This window comes from Aethalodelphis obliquidens, unplaced genomic scaffold (assembly GCF_003676395.1).
Source record: "Aethalodelphis obliquidens isolate GAN/ISIS:26980383/991018 unplaced genomic scaffold, ASM367639v1 scaffold9, whole genome shotgun sequence".
Lineage (NCBI taxonomy): Eukaryota > Metazoa > Chordata > Mammalia > Artiodactyla > Delphinidae > Aethalodelphis > Aethalodelphis obliquidens.
Window position 1 is genome coordinate 6,951,339 of NW_020837953.1, and position 20,149 is coordinate 6,971,487.

The 20,149-nt window shown below is 41.5% G+C and overlaps 1 protein-coding gene across 6 annotated transcripts in view; it reads left to right on the plus strand.

Moving 5' to 3' along the window:
- Positions 1-20,149, plus strand: part of USP24 (ubiquitin specific peptidase 24) — a 148,155-nt gene that overhangs the window by 123,439 nt on the left and 4,567 nt on the right. For 5 of the 6 annotated variants that reach the window (XM_027108404.1, XM_027108403.1, XM_027108407.1 and 2 more), the window contains 9 exons: positions 4,655-4,751; positions 7,091-7,207; positions 7,598-7,690; positions 9,224-9,326; positions 10,487-10,608; positions 11,483-11,596; positions 13,251-13,316; positions 15,324-15,390; positions 16,826-16,904. In XM_027108404.1, coding sequence (XP_026964205.1) covers positions 4,655-4,751; positions 7,091-7,207; positions 7,598-7,690; positions 9,224-9,326; positions 10,487-10,608; positions 11,483-11,596; positions 13,251-13,316; positions 15,324-15,390; positions 16,826-16,904 — 858 coding nt within the window. Of the gene's footprint in view, positions 1-4,654; positions 4,752-7,090; positions 7,208-7,597; positions 7,691-9,223; positions 9,327-10,486; positions 10,609-11,482; positions 11,597-13,250; positions 13,317-15,258; positions 15,391-16,825; positions 16,905-20,149 lie in introns of those variants that run through there. The other variant, XM_027108408.1, reaches the window with a different exon arrangement.

Sequence of the window (20,149 nt, forward strand, 5' to 3'; positions counted from 1 at the left end):
AAGTGAATCTCTCTACATGAGCAAAGCTTCTCAAGGAAGTTGGCATCTTTACCTTCCAGAGTTTTCTATTGGGTCACTTCTGTCAGCATGCAAATATGCTCTGGTATCTCTCAACTTAAAACAGACAACAAGGAGTTCAGAAATGCAAGTCCCTTCCCACAGGGAGATCCTCGTGCGGCGGCAAGTTAAGATCTAATTGAAACTCCTGGTCCCGTATCCCCTTCATCTTGAGGCCTGAGCTTCAGACATTCATTCACTGGCCTGCTTGGTATCTCCACCTCTGCCTCCTCCAGTGTACCTCATACAGCAACAAAAGGGTTCTTTTGAAACAAATTAGATTGTGTTACTTCTCTGCTTAAAAATTCTTCAGTGGATTCTCACTGCACTTATAATAAAATCCAAAATCTTTGCCATAATGTAATACAAAAGGCCTCACTTGAGTATGGGCTTTGCCTGTGTGTTTCACTTTCCACCTGGCTTATCATTCACCTGATTGTTGATTCCTTGAACACACGAAGCTTTTTGTCCTGCCTAAAGACCTTTTTGCTAGTTATTCCTTCCATTTGAAAGTCTCCCCTCTACTCTTTGCATAGAAAGCGCCTTCTCATCTATCAGATGGCAAGGGCCACCCAATTTAAAGTAGGTCTGCCCTATTGTTTGCTCTGTCTCCTCCACTAAACTTCAGCTTCCTGACGGGCAGAAGCTACTCCGTTTGGTTCCCTGCATTAAGTGCTCACGTATTTGTGCATGAATACATTCATACAGTTCATAAAGAGAGAACAGATAAACATTTCTTTGAAGTGTTTTTGCCTGTCCCTTTAGAGTTTGCATTAAAAATAACCTTTCACCCATTTTTCCAGCTTAATTCCATAATATCTTCCCATTAGGACTCCTGAGTATTGTGTTAAGCAGTAGAACGTCATAGAATCATCATCCATTTGAAAGGAACATGGCAAAATATTTAGTTTACCATCAAGCAGGCTCGCTCTTAAATATCTCCAGAGAAACTCAGTAACTTCCTTTGTTTTTTTTTTTTGTTTTTGCGGTACGTGGGCCTCTCACTGTTGTGGCCTCTCCCGTTGCGGAGCACAGGCTCCGGACGCGCAGGCTTAGCGGCCATGGCTCACGGGCCCAGCCGCTCCGCGGCATGTGGGATCTTCCCGGACCGGAGCACGAACCCGTGTCCCCTGCATCGGCAGGCGGACTCTCAACCACTGCGCCACCAGGGAAGCCCTGTTTTTGTTTTTTTTTTTAACATCTTTATTGGAGTATAATTGCTTTACAATGGCGTGTTAGTTTCTGCTCTACAACAAAGTGAATCAGCTATACATATGTTCCCATATCTCTTCCCTCTTGCATCTCCCTCCTTCCCACCCTCCCTGTCCCACCCCTCTAGGTGGTCACAAACCACCTAGCTGATCTCCCTGTGCTATGCAGCTGCTTCCCACTAGCTCTCTATTTTACGTTTGGTAGTGTATATATGTCCATGCCACTCTCTCACTTTGTCACAGCTTACCCTTCCCCCTCCCCATATCCTCAAGTCCATGCTCTAGTAGGTCTGTGTCTTTATTCCTGTCTTACCCCTAGGTTCTTCATGACCTTTTTTTTTTTCTTAGATGCCATATATATGTGTTAGCATACAGTATTTGTTTTTCTCTTTCTGACTTACTTCACTCTGCATGACAGACTCTAGGTCCATCCACCTCACTACAAATAACTCAATTTCGTTTTTGTGGCTGAGTAATATTCCATTGTACATATGTGCCACATCTTCTCTGTCCAGGGGACACTTAGGTTGCTTCCATGTCCTGGCTATTGTACATAGAGCTTCAATGAAAATATTTGCAAATAAAGTAACTGACAAAGGATTAATCTCCAAAATTTACAAGCAGCTCATGCAGCTCAATAACAAAACAACAAACAACCCAATCCAAAAATGGGCAGAAGACTAAATAGACATTTCTCCAAAGAAGATATCCAGATTGCCAACAAACACATGAAAGAATGCTCAACATCATTAATCATTAGAGAAATGCAGATCAAAACTACAATGACATATCATCTCACACCGGTCAGAGTGGCCATCATCAAAAAATCTAGAAACAATAAATGCTGGAGAGGGTGTGGAGAAAAGGGAACCCTCTTGCACTGTTGGTGGGAATGTAAATTGATACAGCCACTATGGAGAACAGTATGGAGGTTCCTTAAAAAACTATAAATAGAACTACCGTATGACCCAGCAATCCCACTACTGGACATATACCCTGAGAAAACCATAATTCAAAAAGAGTCATGTACCAAAATGTTCATTGCAGCTCTATTTACAGTAACTTCCTTTGGTAGTATGATTTGGTTTCTTTGAATTCCTAATGGTAAAGAATCTAGTGAATTACCTAACCTAAATGTTCCTGGTAAAGTTTATTATATTTTGTGTCTTTCTTTATAAAGCCCAATTACTCATCATTATCGAATTAATATTCTTCTTTCTCTAATTACTTATTTCTTTAGAACTTTTAAGATAGCTTAAGTTGTCGTTGTTACAACTAAAAAATAAACATACACTGTACTAATACCTCAGTAACTGTGCATGTGAAGAGGCTGTTGTCTCTCAGATTAGCCCCTCTGTAGTCCTTTCAGGGGACAATTTTTAAATGTAATTATAAGTGTAAAAAATTAAATTAGCAAATAATGCTTGCAAATTGATCTAAAGCAATTAAAACTACTAACATGAAGGGTACTTTACATCTTAAAAATTTTTTTTATATTGTGGAAATTTTTAAACATACTCTAAAGTCGACAGAATAACGAACCCTCTCCTGTACCCATCCCCAGCTTGAGTTGTCAGCGTTTGGCCAGTCTTGTTTGCTTATCCCAATTCCCACACACGCTCACATGCATACTTTTCTTTTATCCTCTGAAATATTTTAAAGTAAATTTCAGACATCATATAATTTCACTATAAATTTTTCAGCATGTATCTCTAACAGGTTAAGTTTAAAAAAAAAAAGTAAGTGCTTTACCATCATCACTCTAAACAAAAATGATAGTAATTCCTTCCTATCATCCTGTACCCAGTCCATGTTCAGATTTCCCCAGATGTCTCAAAAGTGTTATTTTACCATTGAATTTGTACAAATGAGGCTCCAAATGAGCTCCATTTGGTCTCCATTTGGTTTGTATGTTTCTTAAGGTTCTTTTAATCTGTAATTGTTCCGTTTCCCCACCACCTTTTCTGTCATGCCATTTAACTGGCGTGAGACAGGTCATTAGTCCTGTAGAAGTGCCCATATTCTGGGTTTGCATTCTCACGATGCTTCCTAATGTCTGTGATAGGAAATGTGGAGCACCCCCTGTAGATATTCTTTCCAGAAGAATTGTACCTAAATCTGATCAGACATCTAGAGCAAAATATTGCAAGAGTACTTGTTATCTTTTAAACGTGCCTGGAGTTGCCACTTAGAATCTTAGTGGGTGTTGAACAGAGCCTTGTGTCAGGTTCACATTAGGTAGCTAATGCTGAGCATTGACAGTTACGTGCAATGAGCAGAAGTGAAGTGGCTTCAGAAAACTCCACTGTCATCTTCCTGTGGGGAGAAGGAGGGCAGGGCTGTCAGCAAATGCTGCCCTCAGACAGGGACCAGAGCAGCTTTCACTGCTGTGACCTGAAAGAATGCCTCAGGACAGCTTTGCCTTGGGTCATCAAAATTCTGTTATATTAAATCTTGCTCATGGAACAATGAGACTTTTCTGTTAAGAGATATTAGAAACGATAGGTAAGTTTTCACTGTGCTGATTATAACATGGGTTGTCATGTCAGGGTGTGTGTGTGAAACAGAGAAAGAAAAGCTGACTGTGGGGAAGCATGCAGTTACCTAGTTGCTCTCAGGTAGTTACCACCACTGCCCGGCGCCAGGGAGCAGGTGTTTCTGCCTGACCGTGCCCTCCGCCACATCTGAGGCTGCTGCCTCTACCGCCCTGGTGGTGTGGAGGATTGGATTGGGTCGTGCCTTTGCAGCGGGCAGTGTAGTATCCCAGTGTAACACTGGGTGTGCCAAATATGATGGACGTGGCTGATAAACCTTAAAACTGCTGTCATCGTCATCATCATCATCATCATAGAAGAAGAAGAAAGGAAGGAAGCAGGACCTTTTCAGCCTCACATGCTTCTGGGAGGACTGAGTAATAAGTAAACGTTGGGAGGGAAGAGGAGAGGAAAGTGAAAGGATGGAAACACCAGGTGCACAGGGGGATTGGGAGGTGCTGTGTTGACTCAGAACTTTGAACTTGTGTCTTATTCTGAGACATTGAAGGGGTGCCAGGGAGAACTACTCCTGAGTGAACAGAACTTATAAAATTTTAGGTTCTTTGCTTGTATATCTCTTGAAGTCTGAATTTACATTTATACAGATACTCATCTTAGGGGAAGAAAGGAAGAAGAAACAGGAAAAAATCCACTTTCTGTGTTCAAGGGTCTTGTTTTCCTTTTTCTCCTCCTTCCTCCCTCACAAGGGCCTGTGTGTGCTGACGCTCTCAGGAGACTTGAACTGACATCCTCGAGTAATTTTTTTCTTGGACAGTAGGTGGGACCATGTTGGGAAGGTTGGGTTATAGAAATCTATCTTGCTTTTTCACACCACGTTTCTCTCTATGTTAGGATTTTCTTGTTGGAGTGCAATGTGAGAGAAGTACGTGTCGCTGTGGCCACCATCCTGGAGAAAACCCTAGACAGTGCCTTGCTTTATCAGGATAAGGTCAGTCTTGTTTTCTAAATGTTATTTACACATTCTGTTTTTACCAAATGTTTTAAAGTGCACATAATAAGAAAGAAAGCCTAGGATTAGAGTCTGGTAATTATCCACATAAAATACACGTTCTGTGCACTGACTTCCTGATAAATGCCAGGCTAGAAGGCATTCTGTCCTCCTCTCCTCAGATCCCAGATGTCAGGGTAGGCTAGGAATTCAGATCTGCTTTGGTCTGTGTCAGGCTTTTCTGTCTAGAGCACTTCCTTCTCAGAGTCTTCTCTTGAGAGTTTGTGTTCGATCTCTCTGCATTAAGACCAACCTGAGTCTAGAGTCTCTAGTCTAGACCGACAGTCATTTTGAGCCACCCCTGGCTTTGTCTCTTCCCTCCTAAGTTATTTTCATGATCCGAACCTTCATCTGGCAGCCAGACCAAATAGTGCCGTCCATCCAGGGGCATTGGCCACAACAGTTCCTTCTTTGATCTCCGTTATTCCCTAATCCTTGTTCCTTTTCCTCTGAATTTCTTCTTCTTCTTAACCATGTTTTCTGTAACATATTTTCTTCTGGTTCACAATGCCACACATGCTAAAACAAACCATGGTATTTATTACCATCCTCAGTCCCCCCAAATTTTAAGTCTTAGGGACATAAATGACATGAGTCTGATTATTCAGTCTGTTATGAAATCCTAGCAAATACAGCAGTTACTTCCCAAGTTTGCTGTTTCAAACAGCTGACACTACATGGAAAACTTTGAAAAATGTTGTTTTGAGAACGAATTGGCTCCTTATAAACTCCTTATAAATTGGCTGGAGGCAGTGTCTCAACGAACTGAAGGCAAATTCTAGGAATTGCTGCTTCAGATTCAGATGTTGGCTTTACTGTTCAATCCTTTAAAGAGGCCCTTGATCCACACCCAGTGCCTGGCACCCAGGCACTTAGTTCCTTCAGCAGTCCTGAGCCGGGGTGCACCGTTAGACCAGACATGCTCAGGAGCTCCGCTCAATCCAGGATGGAGAAGGAGGTCAAATACACTCTTCAGGGAGGACCTAGAGGAAGACTGTCTCTCTCAGTTCCAGGGATCCTAAGGAAGTGGAGGTTTACTCTAAGGCATTGGCTTTCGATCAGCTTAAACAGCAGAACCATTTTTGGCAAAACCTTACCTGGTTGCAGAATATTTAAAAATAGGTCATTGGGAGCAGCCTAGGACAGTTTGGATACCGTTGCCCTGAAGTACCCCTGTGGAAGTTTTCTGATATTTAACATAAGGACCTTCTTACTCTCCTCCTTCCTCCCATGTACAAACCCGGACAAAGGATAAAGGCAGACTTAGTGTAGTCTCCCTACAGATGGGGTCAGGCCATAGAGCATCATCCCACCAACCTCTAAAGTCAGGGCTGCAGTGGGGAGAAAGGGAAGGGAGTGGTGGAGGACATAAACCATTTGCCTCAGTAAATTCTACTTGATATCCAGCTGATGTATTTTATGTCTAATTTTACCCCATAATGGAAATGGTACCTCTTGCTACCCACTTTATATTGTAAAGTACTTTGAAATGAAGTGCTACATAAATGGTAGATTTTACTGTATATAACGAGTGTGACAGGATGGATGGGAATATTTCGCAAGTCTGTGAGAACCATCTTTAGAGGAAATGAACTGATAAAGAGTAGTAAGGCTGGTCTTAATTCTCAGATCACACATGAATTTCTAGGGACTTGTCCAAAAACAGTTGGGGTGGGAGGGAAAGAAGAAGCAATGTGATGACCAAAATGGTTTCTAAACAAATAAAATGTTTTTCAAAGCTTTCCATGAGGCGTCAGCGGGCTTTCAAGTAAGTTCACAGTTGAGTTGATATTACCGTTGTCATTCTGTCAGGCTGTTGCTCTCCATTTGCTCCATTGGCTTGATTTCTAGCCCCTATGCCTGTGTCTGTGTTTTTTATTCTTTGCATCTGTGATTATGTGAAGAAGTAGCATAGTGGAGGGAGGGATTCAGAAATATGTTACCTCTAAACCCCCAGCCTTTTAAGAGACAGAAAGAAATGGGCTCTGCAGAAAATGTGACGATTAGGCAGTAGAACCGTGCCCTTGAGTTTGAAAGCTAGGAAACAAAACTAGGCTTTTCTTTTAATTATTTCTACAGTTCCACCAGTCTTCCCTGGAAGATCAAATTGATAATTCTGTTTTTGCTCTCCAAAGCATAAATCCATCTGAATCTGAGACTGGATTGTATCAATGAAACTTTCCTTTTGTTCTTATGGTGATTTACTTCAGATTAATCCTGTTACAAATGTCTGTCTTATACTCTTTTTCTTTATGTAATTTCATCTTTCCTCTAATCAGTTAAAGAGCCTTCATCAGTTACTGGAGGTACTACTTGCTCTGTTGGATAAAGATGTTCCTGAAAATTGTAAAAACTGTGCTCAGTACTTTTTCCTGTTCAACACTTTTGTACAAAAGGTAAATGATTTTTTTCCTAATATAGCAGATTGATAGTCTAAAGGAATTTTATATGTGCAAAAAATTCAGACTGGTCAATATAGGATTTATATGATATGGTTTTATGAGTGTTTCTTCTTAAAAATCTTAATTCGTGCAATTATATTACTTGCAAGAATTCCAGTGTACGTAGGGATCGTTACTTACTGTTGGAGTAGAAGTCTGCATTGAAACTAGGGGCCATTGTGCAGCACTGCAGGGCTGTTAGATTTTTAACAAGTACTTTCTCTATGTAAATTATACCATTTAAAAACTTACTGACCCCTGAAAACTTCTCATTTAACTGTATTTTTGGAATAGATCTCTGTCTGGATAGGAATATAATTTGTCATTCTCAATATCTCGTGACAGCAAGGAATTAGGGCCGGAGATCTTCTTCTGAAGCATTCAGCTCTGCGACACATGATCAGCTTTCTCCTGGGGGCCAACCGGCAGAACAGTCAGGTAATGCCTACTTTGATATATCCCAGCGAAGTGGCCACAGTTTTGGAAGCCGCAGTGTTTCTCTTTGTAGGGAATAAATATTAATTTCATCAGAGTCCAGGTATAAGTACTGCATAGCCTTTAAAATTCTTTGGAGTTCAGTTATTTTTACAGCCTCCTCATAGAATTTATTCTAAATGCTGTAACCAATGGGAATGACTAACTAGGATATCACTCAAAATGCAAAGTGCTGAGTGACCTAGGAGGAAAGATGGGTTCTGCCTGGGGGATTCGAAAGCATTCAAGAAATAGTGGCATTGGGTCCTCCACTTGCTCTCTGGGGCTGTGAGCAGGCTGTGTTGGCGGACGTGCTTACACGGGATGCTGGTCACAGGCCAGGATTCAGATGTGAAGTTGAACCATTACACGCTGAACGATGTTGCTGCAGATGTAATACTCATATTCAGAAAATGAAAGGGAAGTGGTTTTGTGATAGTAGGGTCAGATATATCAAAAAATGAGTCTCCTGTTTGGAGTTCCTATATTGGTGTGTTTCTCCAATCATTGTATTTCTTCTGTTTGATAGATTTAAAATACACAAAATGTGAACATGCTGTAATGATAAATACTGTTTATGGAACTGGTTACTTTTCATGCTGTACCTCTGAAACTCACAATTCAGTAAAACAGGCAGTTTCCTCCCCATTCTCAGGCAAGAATTACAGCTCAGAAGAGTTGTGACTTGTGACAACCTTGACAAGGCCACAGGGCTAAAGCTCTGGTTTCCCGTGTGTGTGATGCATTGCCTAGGGAAGCTTTCCTTTCTTTATTCAGGGAGACAGACTTGCTACTTAGGCCTCCTCTCAGCTTCCTCTCACACCACCTTGCCGCTGTGACTCTAGTGTTAAAGAAACAAATGCTGACATGCTCTGTGTGTTGATGTTGTGTTGAGATTTACAGTATCTGTTTTTCACTTCGAGCTTTTCCTTATCAGGGACTGCACTGACACTGGCGATTGATTTAAATTCATTGTAATTTAAATAAGATTTAATTAATGGTGTTACGTTGTATGATTAATATTGTTTTGCATTTATGGAGCACACGAGTTTGAAAACATTCTACCTTTCATGTTTCATTTGGTCCTCACAACCACGAAGTGGGCGGAACAGGTAGGTTATCTCTGTCTTTACACAAAGAAGTCAGGTAGAGAACTCGCCCACATCCGTGTGGTGCAGCAAGTGGCAGAGGAGAGCCAGGCCTGCAGACCTCCAGCCTCACGGGCTTTCCCCACTATACTGGGTGTAGGAAAATTACCTCGCACAGGGTGAGCTCTCAGTACCTGAATTGAATACATAAATGGATTTGTTTTAGAATACGAGTTAATATACATCTACGTTAAGCCACTCCTAAGCTGGCTTAAAACCCATGACTTTTTTGGACTTTGACCTGTCCTACTGTCACACATTGAGAAAGAATGTGGCTCAAAGTATCAGGAACCCGCACACACCCTTCTAACCAGAGCACTAACATCCACTTTATTTTCTCTGACAACAGATACGTCGATGGAGTTCGGCACAAGCACGAGAATTTGGGAACCTTCACAACACAGTGGCATTGCTTATCTTGCACTCAGATGTCTCTTCCCAAAGAAACGTTGGTAAGCTTTAACCTGTCTTTAATACATCAGGAAAACAGAGAGATGGTGAGTTTGTCAGTAACACGTGTAACATGTGGAGAGTAACAACGTTGGCAGTTAAATGGGTGTTACTTGGTTCTCATTTGGCTAATTGAGGGACACTTAAAGTTTTTTGTTTCAGTCCACGTTAAACTTCACCTTATTTTACTAGTTTGTCACGAGAGCAAGCCAGTCATTTCTTTGGGGTGGGACATAGAAGTATTTACCAACACACTAGGGTTAAAGGTACGTTTCTGCACTGCTTCTAGGCCTTGTCATGACAGCAACGGTAACAGTGATAATACAGGAAAGCAGCTGAGAAGTAGTCAGTGTTTACTGTGTGCTGTGCCTTTCCATGGGGCTCGCAGTTTGTTGTGTTGAATCCTCTCAGCAAACCTGTGAGGGCAGTTCCCCTCCTGTGTGTGCAGAAGCTGAGATAGGGAGAGGTCTAGTAGCCCCTGAAAGTCTCACCGCTAGTCAGGGGCGTGGCAGCCAGTGTGGAATGCAAGCCTCTGACCTCCGAGCCTGTGGTAGGGTTTTCATGTCATCTGACCAGGAAACTAGATAAAAAGCACAGGGCATCCCTCTGACCTGGAAATGCCGTTGGCTGTCTGAAGGGACGTGGGAGAGCATTCAGACGGTCGTGAGCTAGAGTATGCTTCCTAAACTCTGACTCGCCCATCTACAGAGGCAAAGCTACTGCGTTCATGAGTGAGAAAGGTTTGCAAAAGAAAATGAGAGTGAGAGTCCTTGCTTTTCTAGCATGTGGGGTAACCCCTTCCACGTGGGTTGATTCTGCACAGCACAGGTGGTGTTGGCCATTGAGCAACAGAAGTGCCTTGTCCAGGGTCTCTTCAGAGGCACTTTGGGCTTTTTTTTTTTTCCATGCACTTTGTATATTTTAACTTCTTTGGAAGATTGTCTTGGGTGAAATCACCAGGAGTCTAGAGGTCTTACACCTACATCCTGGGCATACATTGAAAGAGAGGGGTAAGTGTTTTCTCCCATCTCATGTCTGTGAGGGAACAGTTGTAGGTGCTCAGCGGTTGCATGTCTGAATCTTGAGGGGATCGCTTTGCCTTGTAGAGTCGATCTCATGTGATAATATCCAGTAAAGTGGGTTTTTCTTTGGTCCCCTAAAGCTCCGGGTGCATTTAAACAACGGCCGCCTATTAGCATTGCCCCCTCGAGTCCCCTGCTGCCCCTCCACGAGGAAGTCGAAGCCCTGTTGTTCTTGTCCGAAGGGAAACCTTACCTGTTAGAGGTATGTACTTAATTCTGCTAAAGCCACTTTCTTTTTGTTTTAGCTGTTTTCTTCTTTTTGAGGAAAAATGCCTTTTGTTATAAGTTGTATTTTGTATGTTGCTCTGATGAAGGGGAGTATTGTTAAGAGAAGTGATTATTTCAAATAATTTTATTTCCTGTATGTGTGTCAGGAAGAAATAAGGACTAAATATTCTTAGTCCTGTCTGCAGCTAAGAACTGGGCCTCAAGATCCAGCCCAGCTAATTACCCCTCCAGGTCCCAGCAGCTAGGTACATGGCACCTCCCCAGTCACAGCCGTTCAGTTTATTATTGGAGAGTTTATTCCCAGTCTCTTGTATGTGTCCCTGGTCCTGGAACACTACAGCTCTGAAGCACATGGGTTTTTCAACCTCAGGAGTATGGAAGTGGGCTGCTCACAACCCCCATTGTGGCCCATCCACAATGAGTCCCTTTCCCTTCCACCCAGAGCTACCCCCTCTTGAGAACGTAATCTTCCAGTCCTTCTTCCATTACTTGATTTACATATATATGACTGTGAACATAATCATACTGGTTTTTAGTTACATCAACAGTGCTGTGCTATATATCTCCTTTTTTTTTTTTTAAGCTTAATATTGTGTATTTTTTGGATCTATCGGTGGTTATTTTAATGGGGGAGGAGGAGATTTACCTTTAAAAATCTGATGAAGGTGACTCCCGAGAGAAAGGTGCACATTTGCACAACTTGTGTTAACTCTCAGACAGACTCAGACTGTTTTGAGGCAATGTTGGTGATCATAAATCTGAGCAGATTTCAGTGAAAGTCAGAAGCAGCGTATCAACAGTAACCTGTGACAGCAGAAAGGCTCACTCCTCTTCTGCCCTCTCGCTAGGTGATGTTTGCTCTGCGAGAGCTGACAGGCTCACTGCTGGCGCTCATTGAGATGGTGGTGTACTGCTGTTTCTGTAACGAGCATTTCTCCTTCACCATGCTGCATTTCATTAAGGTAGGACCTCAGGAAACCCGGTGATAGCCTGAGAGCCTGTGGGTGAGACACTAGGAAAGCATTCCTTTGGCTCCCAGGCACTATGTTTCTTTTAATAATCTTAATTGTTTTTCCTAATCATAAAAATAGTATATACTTACTGGGTTTTTTTTAAAATGAAGAATAAAAAAGAACTCAAAATCTGACCGTTTATAATATTCTCATACATTTCCCTTTTATTTTCTATGCATGTATTTTAACATAATTGGGATTTTATTGTCTTTATGATTTTGTGTCCTTTTTTTCACTTGACATTTATAAGTATTTTCCATATCATTAAAAGTTATCTGAGTATATTTCATTCTCTCATGTATCATAGTTTACTTAGCCATTCCCTTCCTAGTGATGCACATTTGCATTGGGTTCAATTCTTAACTATTAAGAATAATATTTTACAGTTAATGATAATGCTGTGGTGACCATTATTGTGTAAAATGGTTTTACAGGTTTAGATTATTTCCCCAGGCAGCATCTAAAATATCAAAAGTAGATTGATTTTTGTCACCTTCTGAAATAGTAATGTATGCAGTTCATTTATGAAGCTCTGATCAGTGTGTAGTAATTATTTATGTCGCACTTATTGGATGCCAAGCACTGTTCCAAGAATATTACCTGTTTAACTCACTTAATTCTCAAATCCGTAAGTCCTTTGAGGTAGATATGTTTTTATCACCATTCTGCAATTGAAGAAACTGAGGCACAGGGTCACACAACCAGTAAGTAGCAGAGTGGGAGTTTGAACATCAGCAGGGTGGTTCCAGGGCTGTGCTCTTAACCATATTGTTTACTACCTTGCTGGGGATTATGAGAAAAACCTTTAAGCCTACACCTAGCATTTTTATTTGTTTTTAATCTTTAATTTTTAATTACATGGATGACATATAACTGCATTCTCTTGGTGAAAAACTAAAACGTGCAAACAAGGCCAAAGTCCACCTTGACCACCACCAGCCAGGCTCATCCCCTCTCCACCCTGCCCCACGGATCAGTATTGTCACGTTATGTATGTCTTTCCAGGCCTCATTCACTTACTTAGTACCGTACCTGGCACCTTGCAAGTGCGGTGTTGTAATGCAGTATCCTTTCCTACTACACATATGTATAAGGTTACTAAAATGCACAGGAGTGTGAGTTTTCTGAACCTTGCTTTCTTCACTTAGTGTATCTTGGTAGATTTTTCCACTTCCTACGCTGAATTTTGTTATATATTTCACTCATAGCATGCTGATCTCAGAACGCTCTCATCTGCATTCTCATAGCTACTCCAGCATGTTCAACAAAATAGGATGTGTATAAATGAAATACAAGTATACACTTAGGCTTGTTTAGTGACTGAAAATTATCTCCCTTCCTTTCTGCTTTTTTTCCTGTCTCCTTCCTAATTTCATAGTAAAAGATCAAGGAGGGTTACAGGTGGGAGGACCATAGAGGTTGTTTGTTTCAGTCCCCAGATTTAGCATTTGGGGAACTGAGCTGCAGAGAAGGGAACGACTTGCCCAATATCAGCCAGGAGGTGGTGGAACCAGGGCTGGAATCCAGCACTGTTGGTTGCCACTCCAGTGTGCTTTCCACTGAAGACTTACTGGAATCTTTATGCTTTTAAAAAATATTTCAGAACCAACTAGAAACAGCTCCACCCCATGAGTTAAAGAATACGTTCCAACTGCTTCATGAGATGTTGGTAAGTCATAAATGTTCTAATTCACTTGCATTTAGGTATTTACTAGTCAGCATGTGTTCATGAATAAACACTGTGTGTCCTTGTGTTGCCTTTGCTTTCCTTTGGTCTGTACTCACTGCGTCCTCTTCATGTCAGCCATTTTTCATGCATTACTGACTTAGAAGTGAGCGATAATAAACTGCCTCATAGGCACTTGCAGTTTAGTGAGGGAGCCAGACAAGTACACAGGCGATCACAGTACAGAGAGCAAAGGCCTCACCATGGACAGGAAACTGTGATCAGCTCAGATGTGATCTTGTGTGACCCTGTGACCGGCAGAGGTGAACGGCTGGCTCTACAGTTCACTCGAATCTGAGACACCACTGACTGTGTACCACTGAAGATATCTTCATGAGCCAAAAAACTGAAACGTAATCCACCGTAGGGTACATCCCAATTTCAGAAATATGAAAAGCAGGGGCTAAAATTCAGTTGTAATCAGTGAAATATAGTTTTATTAGAAGCTGAACTTAGAGAGGTGGAGTGAGCTGCCCAAGGCCATTGTTCAGGAAGTGACAGAGCCAGGATCTGAGCCAAGCGACTGGCCCTGGATCCCATGCTCTCCACCAAACCCCTGGTTTGCTCAGTGAATTGTAGAGGTAGAGCTAGAAGGAGTGGGAACTCGTATGGCTTGGGGAAGAAGCCCAAACCAGACCAGGAAAGGCTTCAGGTACCAGTGCGTGTAGACTTTTCCCTGTAGGTCGGTGGCACTGTGGTGGCCAAGTTCCACCTACATGTCTATTTAAGTTGGCGCAAATTGTCTTGTTTTTTACTTTCTGGATCCCAGCCTGTCTTGAGGAATCAGGTAGTCTGGCCACACTGGCTCCGTTTCCTCCACGCCCCATCACCTAGAACAGCAGTGGCACACCCCCTCGATGAGGCTTGTGGTCTCCCGTTCCCCAGTGTCCTCACCACTCCTCTTGTCTGCCGCGTGGCTCGTGTCTTATCATCTTGGGCTCTGTAGACATTTAAGTTAGCAACTTCTGCCGTCAGTGATGGGAGGGTTTGAAGCAGGAAAGCAATGTGACCTGATTTATTTCTTAGAAAGATTCCTCCGGCAGTTGTCTTGAAGGATGAACTAAAGAAGGAAGCAAGGTTGGAATTGGAAGACCACATAGGAGTCTGTGGCAGTAATCTGAATGTGAAATAACAAGGCTTGTACTAAGGAGAGACAGGAGTAGAGGGAGCAAAGGCCAGAACAGTAGGTGTTTAGAAAGAGAATCAGTAGAATTTGGTGACTGACCGTGAGCCATTGAGAGACTAGCCCAGGGGCTTTTTAAAGAGGGGCGGGGGGGGGGGGGCCTGGGTTCCCTTTAGGTCCCTTAGGCCTTGGCACAGGGTAGGCATTTAATAAACACTTTTGAATATGGCAGTACCTCGTGGGTGCCATTTCTAAGAAGTCTGTCTTTCTGGTCTTTACCGCCTTCTGGTCCTAGTGCTTTTGGAAGATTGTTGCTCCTTGGGGTGGGACTGCGTATTGTTCATCTGCTCAACAGCAGACCCGTTTGGTTTACTGCACCACGCACGGTTCAGTGCCCGGGCATTAGAAGTACAGTGAGAGTAAGATGTAGATCCAGCCCGTTTGGCGTGGCGTAAACCTCCACGTCAACTTGCAGAGCGTGTGTTACATCAAAACTTTGACACATTTTTTGTAAACCATAAACCTCTTGTCCTTGGGATCATGAAATATGCGTCCATATAGCTCACAGAGAACTCTAGATGTTATTGGTAAGAACATGTATTAGAAAATAAGTGTATCTTCAAATATTACTTACGTAATAGTTTTTCATGTTTCGTTTAAAATTTAATATATTGTTGAGAAATACAGCAATGACTTGATATTTGTTTGTATTTGGTTTTATGTTAGAAACTATATAATCTCTTGAATTATTTTGTTTTAAAGGCACCAGTGGCTGTAACACAAGTTCCTTCCTTCATTTACCAGCCTTTGTTTCCTGCTTCTCCCAGGTCATTGAGGATCCCATACAAGTGGAGCGAGTCAAATTTGTGTTTGAGACAGAAAATGGATTACTAGGCAAGTATGGCTGCCTTAGGAAGAAGTGTCTGCAGTAAACGCGCGGAGAGCTCATCGTTCCAGCCAGCCTCCCCTCCCTGGGGTCCTGCCCCCCGCGCTCTCTGCCTGGCGTGGATCAGTGAGGAAGCCACGAGAAGCCTGGTCAGGGCTGTTAGGCTCCCTCATTCTAGTCAGGAGAATTAGAGCCAGAGGATCTTATCGCCCTGGACACTCTCCTACTTTTAGTAAGACACAGTTTGAGGTCCTTTTACTGGGTCAGGTAAGATTTGGGGGTGCTGTGACTTTCTTCAACAAGCTAAAGTTTGTCCACTTAAGCAAGAAATCATTCATCCCACTCCGTAGCCATTGAGGAGGAAAAAACTAAAACCTTAGACGCAGGATATTGTCAAGCTCATGAAATGTAATTCTTTTTTTTTTTTTTTACCTGTGGTATGAATGCACCCAAATTTCTATTGTCTATTCATAAAAGTTTTTTGACAGAGTTTTCTTTTCCAGAAGGCTAAAGTGGCTTTAATGAGCTATTTCTTAGGAAAAGATTAGTTAAAAATAGTCTTATCCAACTCCCACCATCCACCTGTGTTTCCAGTTAACTTGAGTCATTTTAGATTTTGCTATGTATTAAGAGAAGTTTTAGGATCTCTCCTTATTGCAGAAAGGAAATTTATGCTAAAAAGGTTCTGTAGCTACAGCATTCTAGGCCACCCCCTTTGGAATGGTGTACTCTGCTCAGGGCAGTCCCCGGGCTCTCTGGAACTTACAGAGGACACACTGCTCAAGAGCAGGGACCAGGCATTACAGTCATCCCTGGGTACCCGCAGGGCATTGGTTCCAGGACCCACCTTGGATACCAAACCCCACAGACGCTCAAGTTCCAGAGTCCACCCTTCGTATCCACAGTTCTGCATCTGAGTGTTCAACCAACCACAAATTGTGTAGTACTATATGTATTTCTTGAAAAAAATCATATATAAGTGGACCTGCACAGTTCAAACCCATGTTGTTTAAGGATCAGCTGTAATTTATCTCTAAATGCTAAAAGCAAAGAGCAGAAAATACTTGTTGAACTGAACAATTACCATACATATCCATTTATCACAGTTAAAGTATTCTAACCACTCTCTGTCAGGAGTGTGGTGGATGGAGAACTTTGAAGGTCTCTAGGTGAATTGTAAGCCATTATAAATTTTAGTTCCTTTCAGTTCTTGTAAAAGTCAAACTTTCACCACCCTGTGTGTTTCTTGAATACTACTTAGTGTTTCTACCCATTAGAATTTAGGGACTCCTGTTGAGTCAGCACCACCATGTTTTTGTTAAGTTTCTTATCTGCTTATCAAAATAGTTGGTTGTAAATTTTCAGAACAAGAGAGCTGTCATCACTTGGACCCACTTTCAGTTTAGTGCTTTATTGTTAAAATTTCCTCTTCTGTTCCTTCAGCTCTGATGCACCACAGTAATCACGTGGACAGCAGTCGCTGCTACCAGTGTGTCAAATTTCTTGTAACTCTTGCTCAGAAGTAAGTATTGACTCAAAATGCAATGAGGAAATGGTGTTTTAGTTACAAGTCAAATATGACCAGAGGAAAAAAATCTGCCTTGATTTAGTGCCTAGAAAATCTGACCCAGTCAGGGCATGCTTGCTTGGATGGTACAGACAACTATTCAAATGATCTCCGAGAGATGTGGAGGGGGAGTGTTAAAGGTAACAGATCGTATGTAATCCAAAGAAAAAAAAAAAGCTAAACCACCAGGCTTTATGCAGGAAGGGCAGGAGTCCAAGGCAGATTTAGGGGCCTCGACAACAAAAAGTTGATGAACCTTCACTCAGGAGACCTTTAGTTAACTACCAACTGTGTCGGCTTCTAGGTCCCCACTTTCAAAATTGTGTCTCAAGAGACAAAGTCATATAACAGCTAATTACACTTACGAACCCAGGCACTATGCTAAATACTTCGCCTGTATTCTCATTTAACCTTTTCAACAACTTTATGAGGTTAAGTACTGGTATTAGTCCCATGTCAAAGGTGGTTTAAGTGACATGCCTGCCGTCAGAGCTAGGACTTGATCACAGGCTGACTGACTTCAAGGCAGAGGTTCTTTTTTCTTTTAATTGTGCTAAAATATACATAACATGAAATTCACCATTTTAGCCATTTTTAGGTGCAGTTCAGTGGCATTAAATACACTCACATTGTTAGTGCAGCCATCACCTCCATCAGGCTCCAGAACTTCTTTCATCTTCCAGAACTGAAACTCTGTACCCATTAAACAGTAACTCTCCATTCCTCCTCCCTCCAGCCCCTGGCAACCGTCGTTCTACTTTTTATCTTCATGAATTTGACTATCGTAGGTACCTCACATAAATGGAATCATAGAGTATTTGTCCTTTTATGACTGGCTTATTTCACTTATCATGATGTCTTCAAGGTGTATCCACATCGTAGCATGTATCAGAATTCCGTTTCTTTTTAAGGCTGAATAATACTCCATAGTATAGATATATGTATACTATATTTTGCTTATCTATTCATCTGTCAGTAGACCCTTGGAAAGCAAAGGTTCTCAATGTTAGAAGGAACCTTAGTGGTTTGCAACTTCAGCTTCCCGATTTAGTACGTTGGCCAACAAATGATCAGAGTGACTGCATGCTAACCCAAGGTTATTTTTTTTTTAATTGAAGTATAGTTGATTTATAATATTGTGTTAGTTTCAGGTGTACAACAAAGTGATTCAGTTATGTATTTTGTTTCAGATTATTTTCGATTATAGGTTATTATAAGATATTGAATATAGTTCCCTGTGCTGTACAGTTAATCCTTGTTGCTTATCATCTGTTGTATATATAGTAGTTTGTATGTTAATCCCATACTCCTAATTTATCCTCCCCACCCATGCCTTTCCCCTGGTAACCATAAGTTTGTTTTCTATGTCTGTGAGTCTGTTTCTGTTTTATATATAGATTCATTTGTATTATTTTTTAGATTCCACATATAAATGATACCATATAATATTTGTCTTTGTCTAACTTCACGAAGCATAATATTCTCTAGGTCCATGTATGTTGTTGCAAATGGCAATATTTCATTCTTTTTATGGCTGAGTAATATTCCATTGTGTGTGTGTGTGTGTGTGTGTGTGTGTGTGTATATGTGTATGTATATATATATATATATATATATATATACACACACACATACACATCACATCTTCTTAAACCAGTCATCAGTTGATGGGCACTTGGGTTGTTTCCATGTCTTGGCTGTTGTAAACAGTGCTGCAGTGAACATTGGGGTTCATGTATCTTTTCAAATTAGAGATTTTGTCTTTTCAGGATTTATGTACAGGAGTGTAACCCAAGGTTATTGAGCAGACTGCACTGCCATCACTGAGTCCTGCACCGAGCTCTTTTTATAGTTTAATTTATTTTGCTCCAGATTTTCGCTGATTCTTAGGCATGGGTATTGCCATCCTTGGACTTGTACCAGAATGAGAATGAGAAATCTGTTGGGATTAATCTGCTGCATTTGAGCATCCTCAACAGATTTAAATTGAGAGCCCCATTGAAATAATGCATGAACACGTGTTTTCCAGATGACATAACATTGTAGACACAGATGGAAATCATTCTGCCACAATTGTGCGTTCATTAATTAGGCTTCATATTGGCAACATGTCATCATAAGCCCTTGCCTAAAAGTGGCATTTCCAAGTAGTGTTGGGGCCACATAGCATGTTTGATGCCAGCAGACACACAGTCCAGACATCAGTAGTGTCTTTATATGTGCTTCCATACCCTGCACATATCACATTTTATATACATTAGTGGCAATATCCCCATCGGTAGCGTCTTCAAATAAAGACAGCTTTCTAGATGAGCAAATAAAAATGGAAAGCAGGGGTGCTCCAAAATCACATTTTAAAATAGTTTTTCCCATAATATCATTCTTATTTAAATCACAAAAGTTAAAGACTAGTTTGATTTTATCACGAGGTCATTTATTGGACACCTTAAAACTACTAGAAGAGAACATAGACAAAACATTCTCTGACATAAATTGTAGCAGTGTTTTCTTAGGTCAGTCTCCCAAGGCAATAGGAATAAAAGTAAAAATAAACAAATGGGACCTAATAAAATTTCTAAGCTTTTGCACAGCAAAAGAAACCATAAACAAAACGAAAAGACAACCTATGGACTGGGAAAAAATACTTGCAAATGATGCAACGGACAGTAGCTAAGTTTCCAAAATATACAAACAACTCAATAACAAAAAAAACAAACAACCCAATCAAAAACTGGGCAGAAGATCTAAATAAGCATTTCTCCAAAGAAGACATACAAATGGCCAATAGGCATATGAAAAGATGCTCAGCATCACTAATTATCAGAGAAATGCAAATCAAAACTACAATGAGGTATCACCTCACACTGGTCAGAATGGCCATCATTAAAAAGTCTACAAATAATAAATTCTGGAGAGGGTGTGGAGAAAAGGGAACCCTCCTGCACTGTTGGTGGGAATGTAAATTGGTACAGCCACTATGGAAAACAGTATGGAGGTTCCTCACAAAACTAAAAACAGGGCTTCCCTGGTGGCGCAGTGGTTGAGAGTCTGCCTGCCGATGCAGGGGACGCGGGTTCGTGCCCTGGTCCGGGAGGATCCCACATGCCGCGGAGTGGCTGGGCCCGTGGGCCATGGCCACTGAGCCTGCGCGTCCGGAGCCTGTGCTCTGCAACGGGAGAGGCCACAGCAGTGAGAGGCCC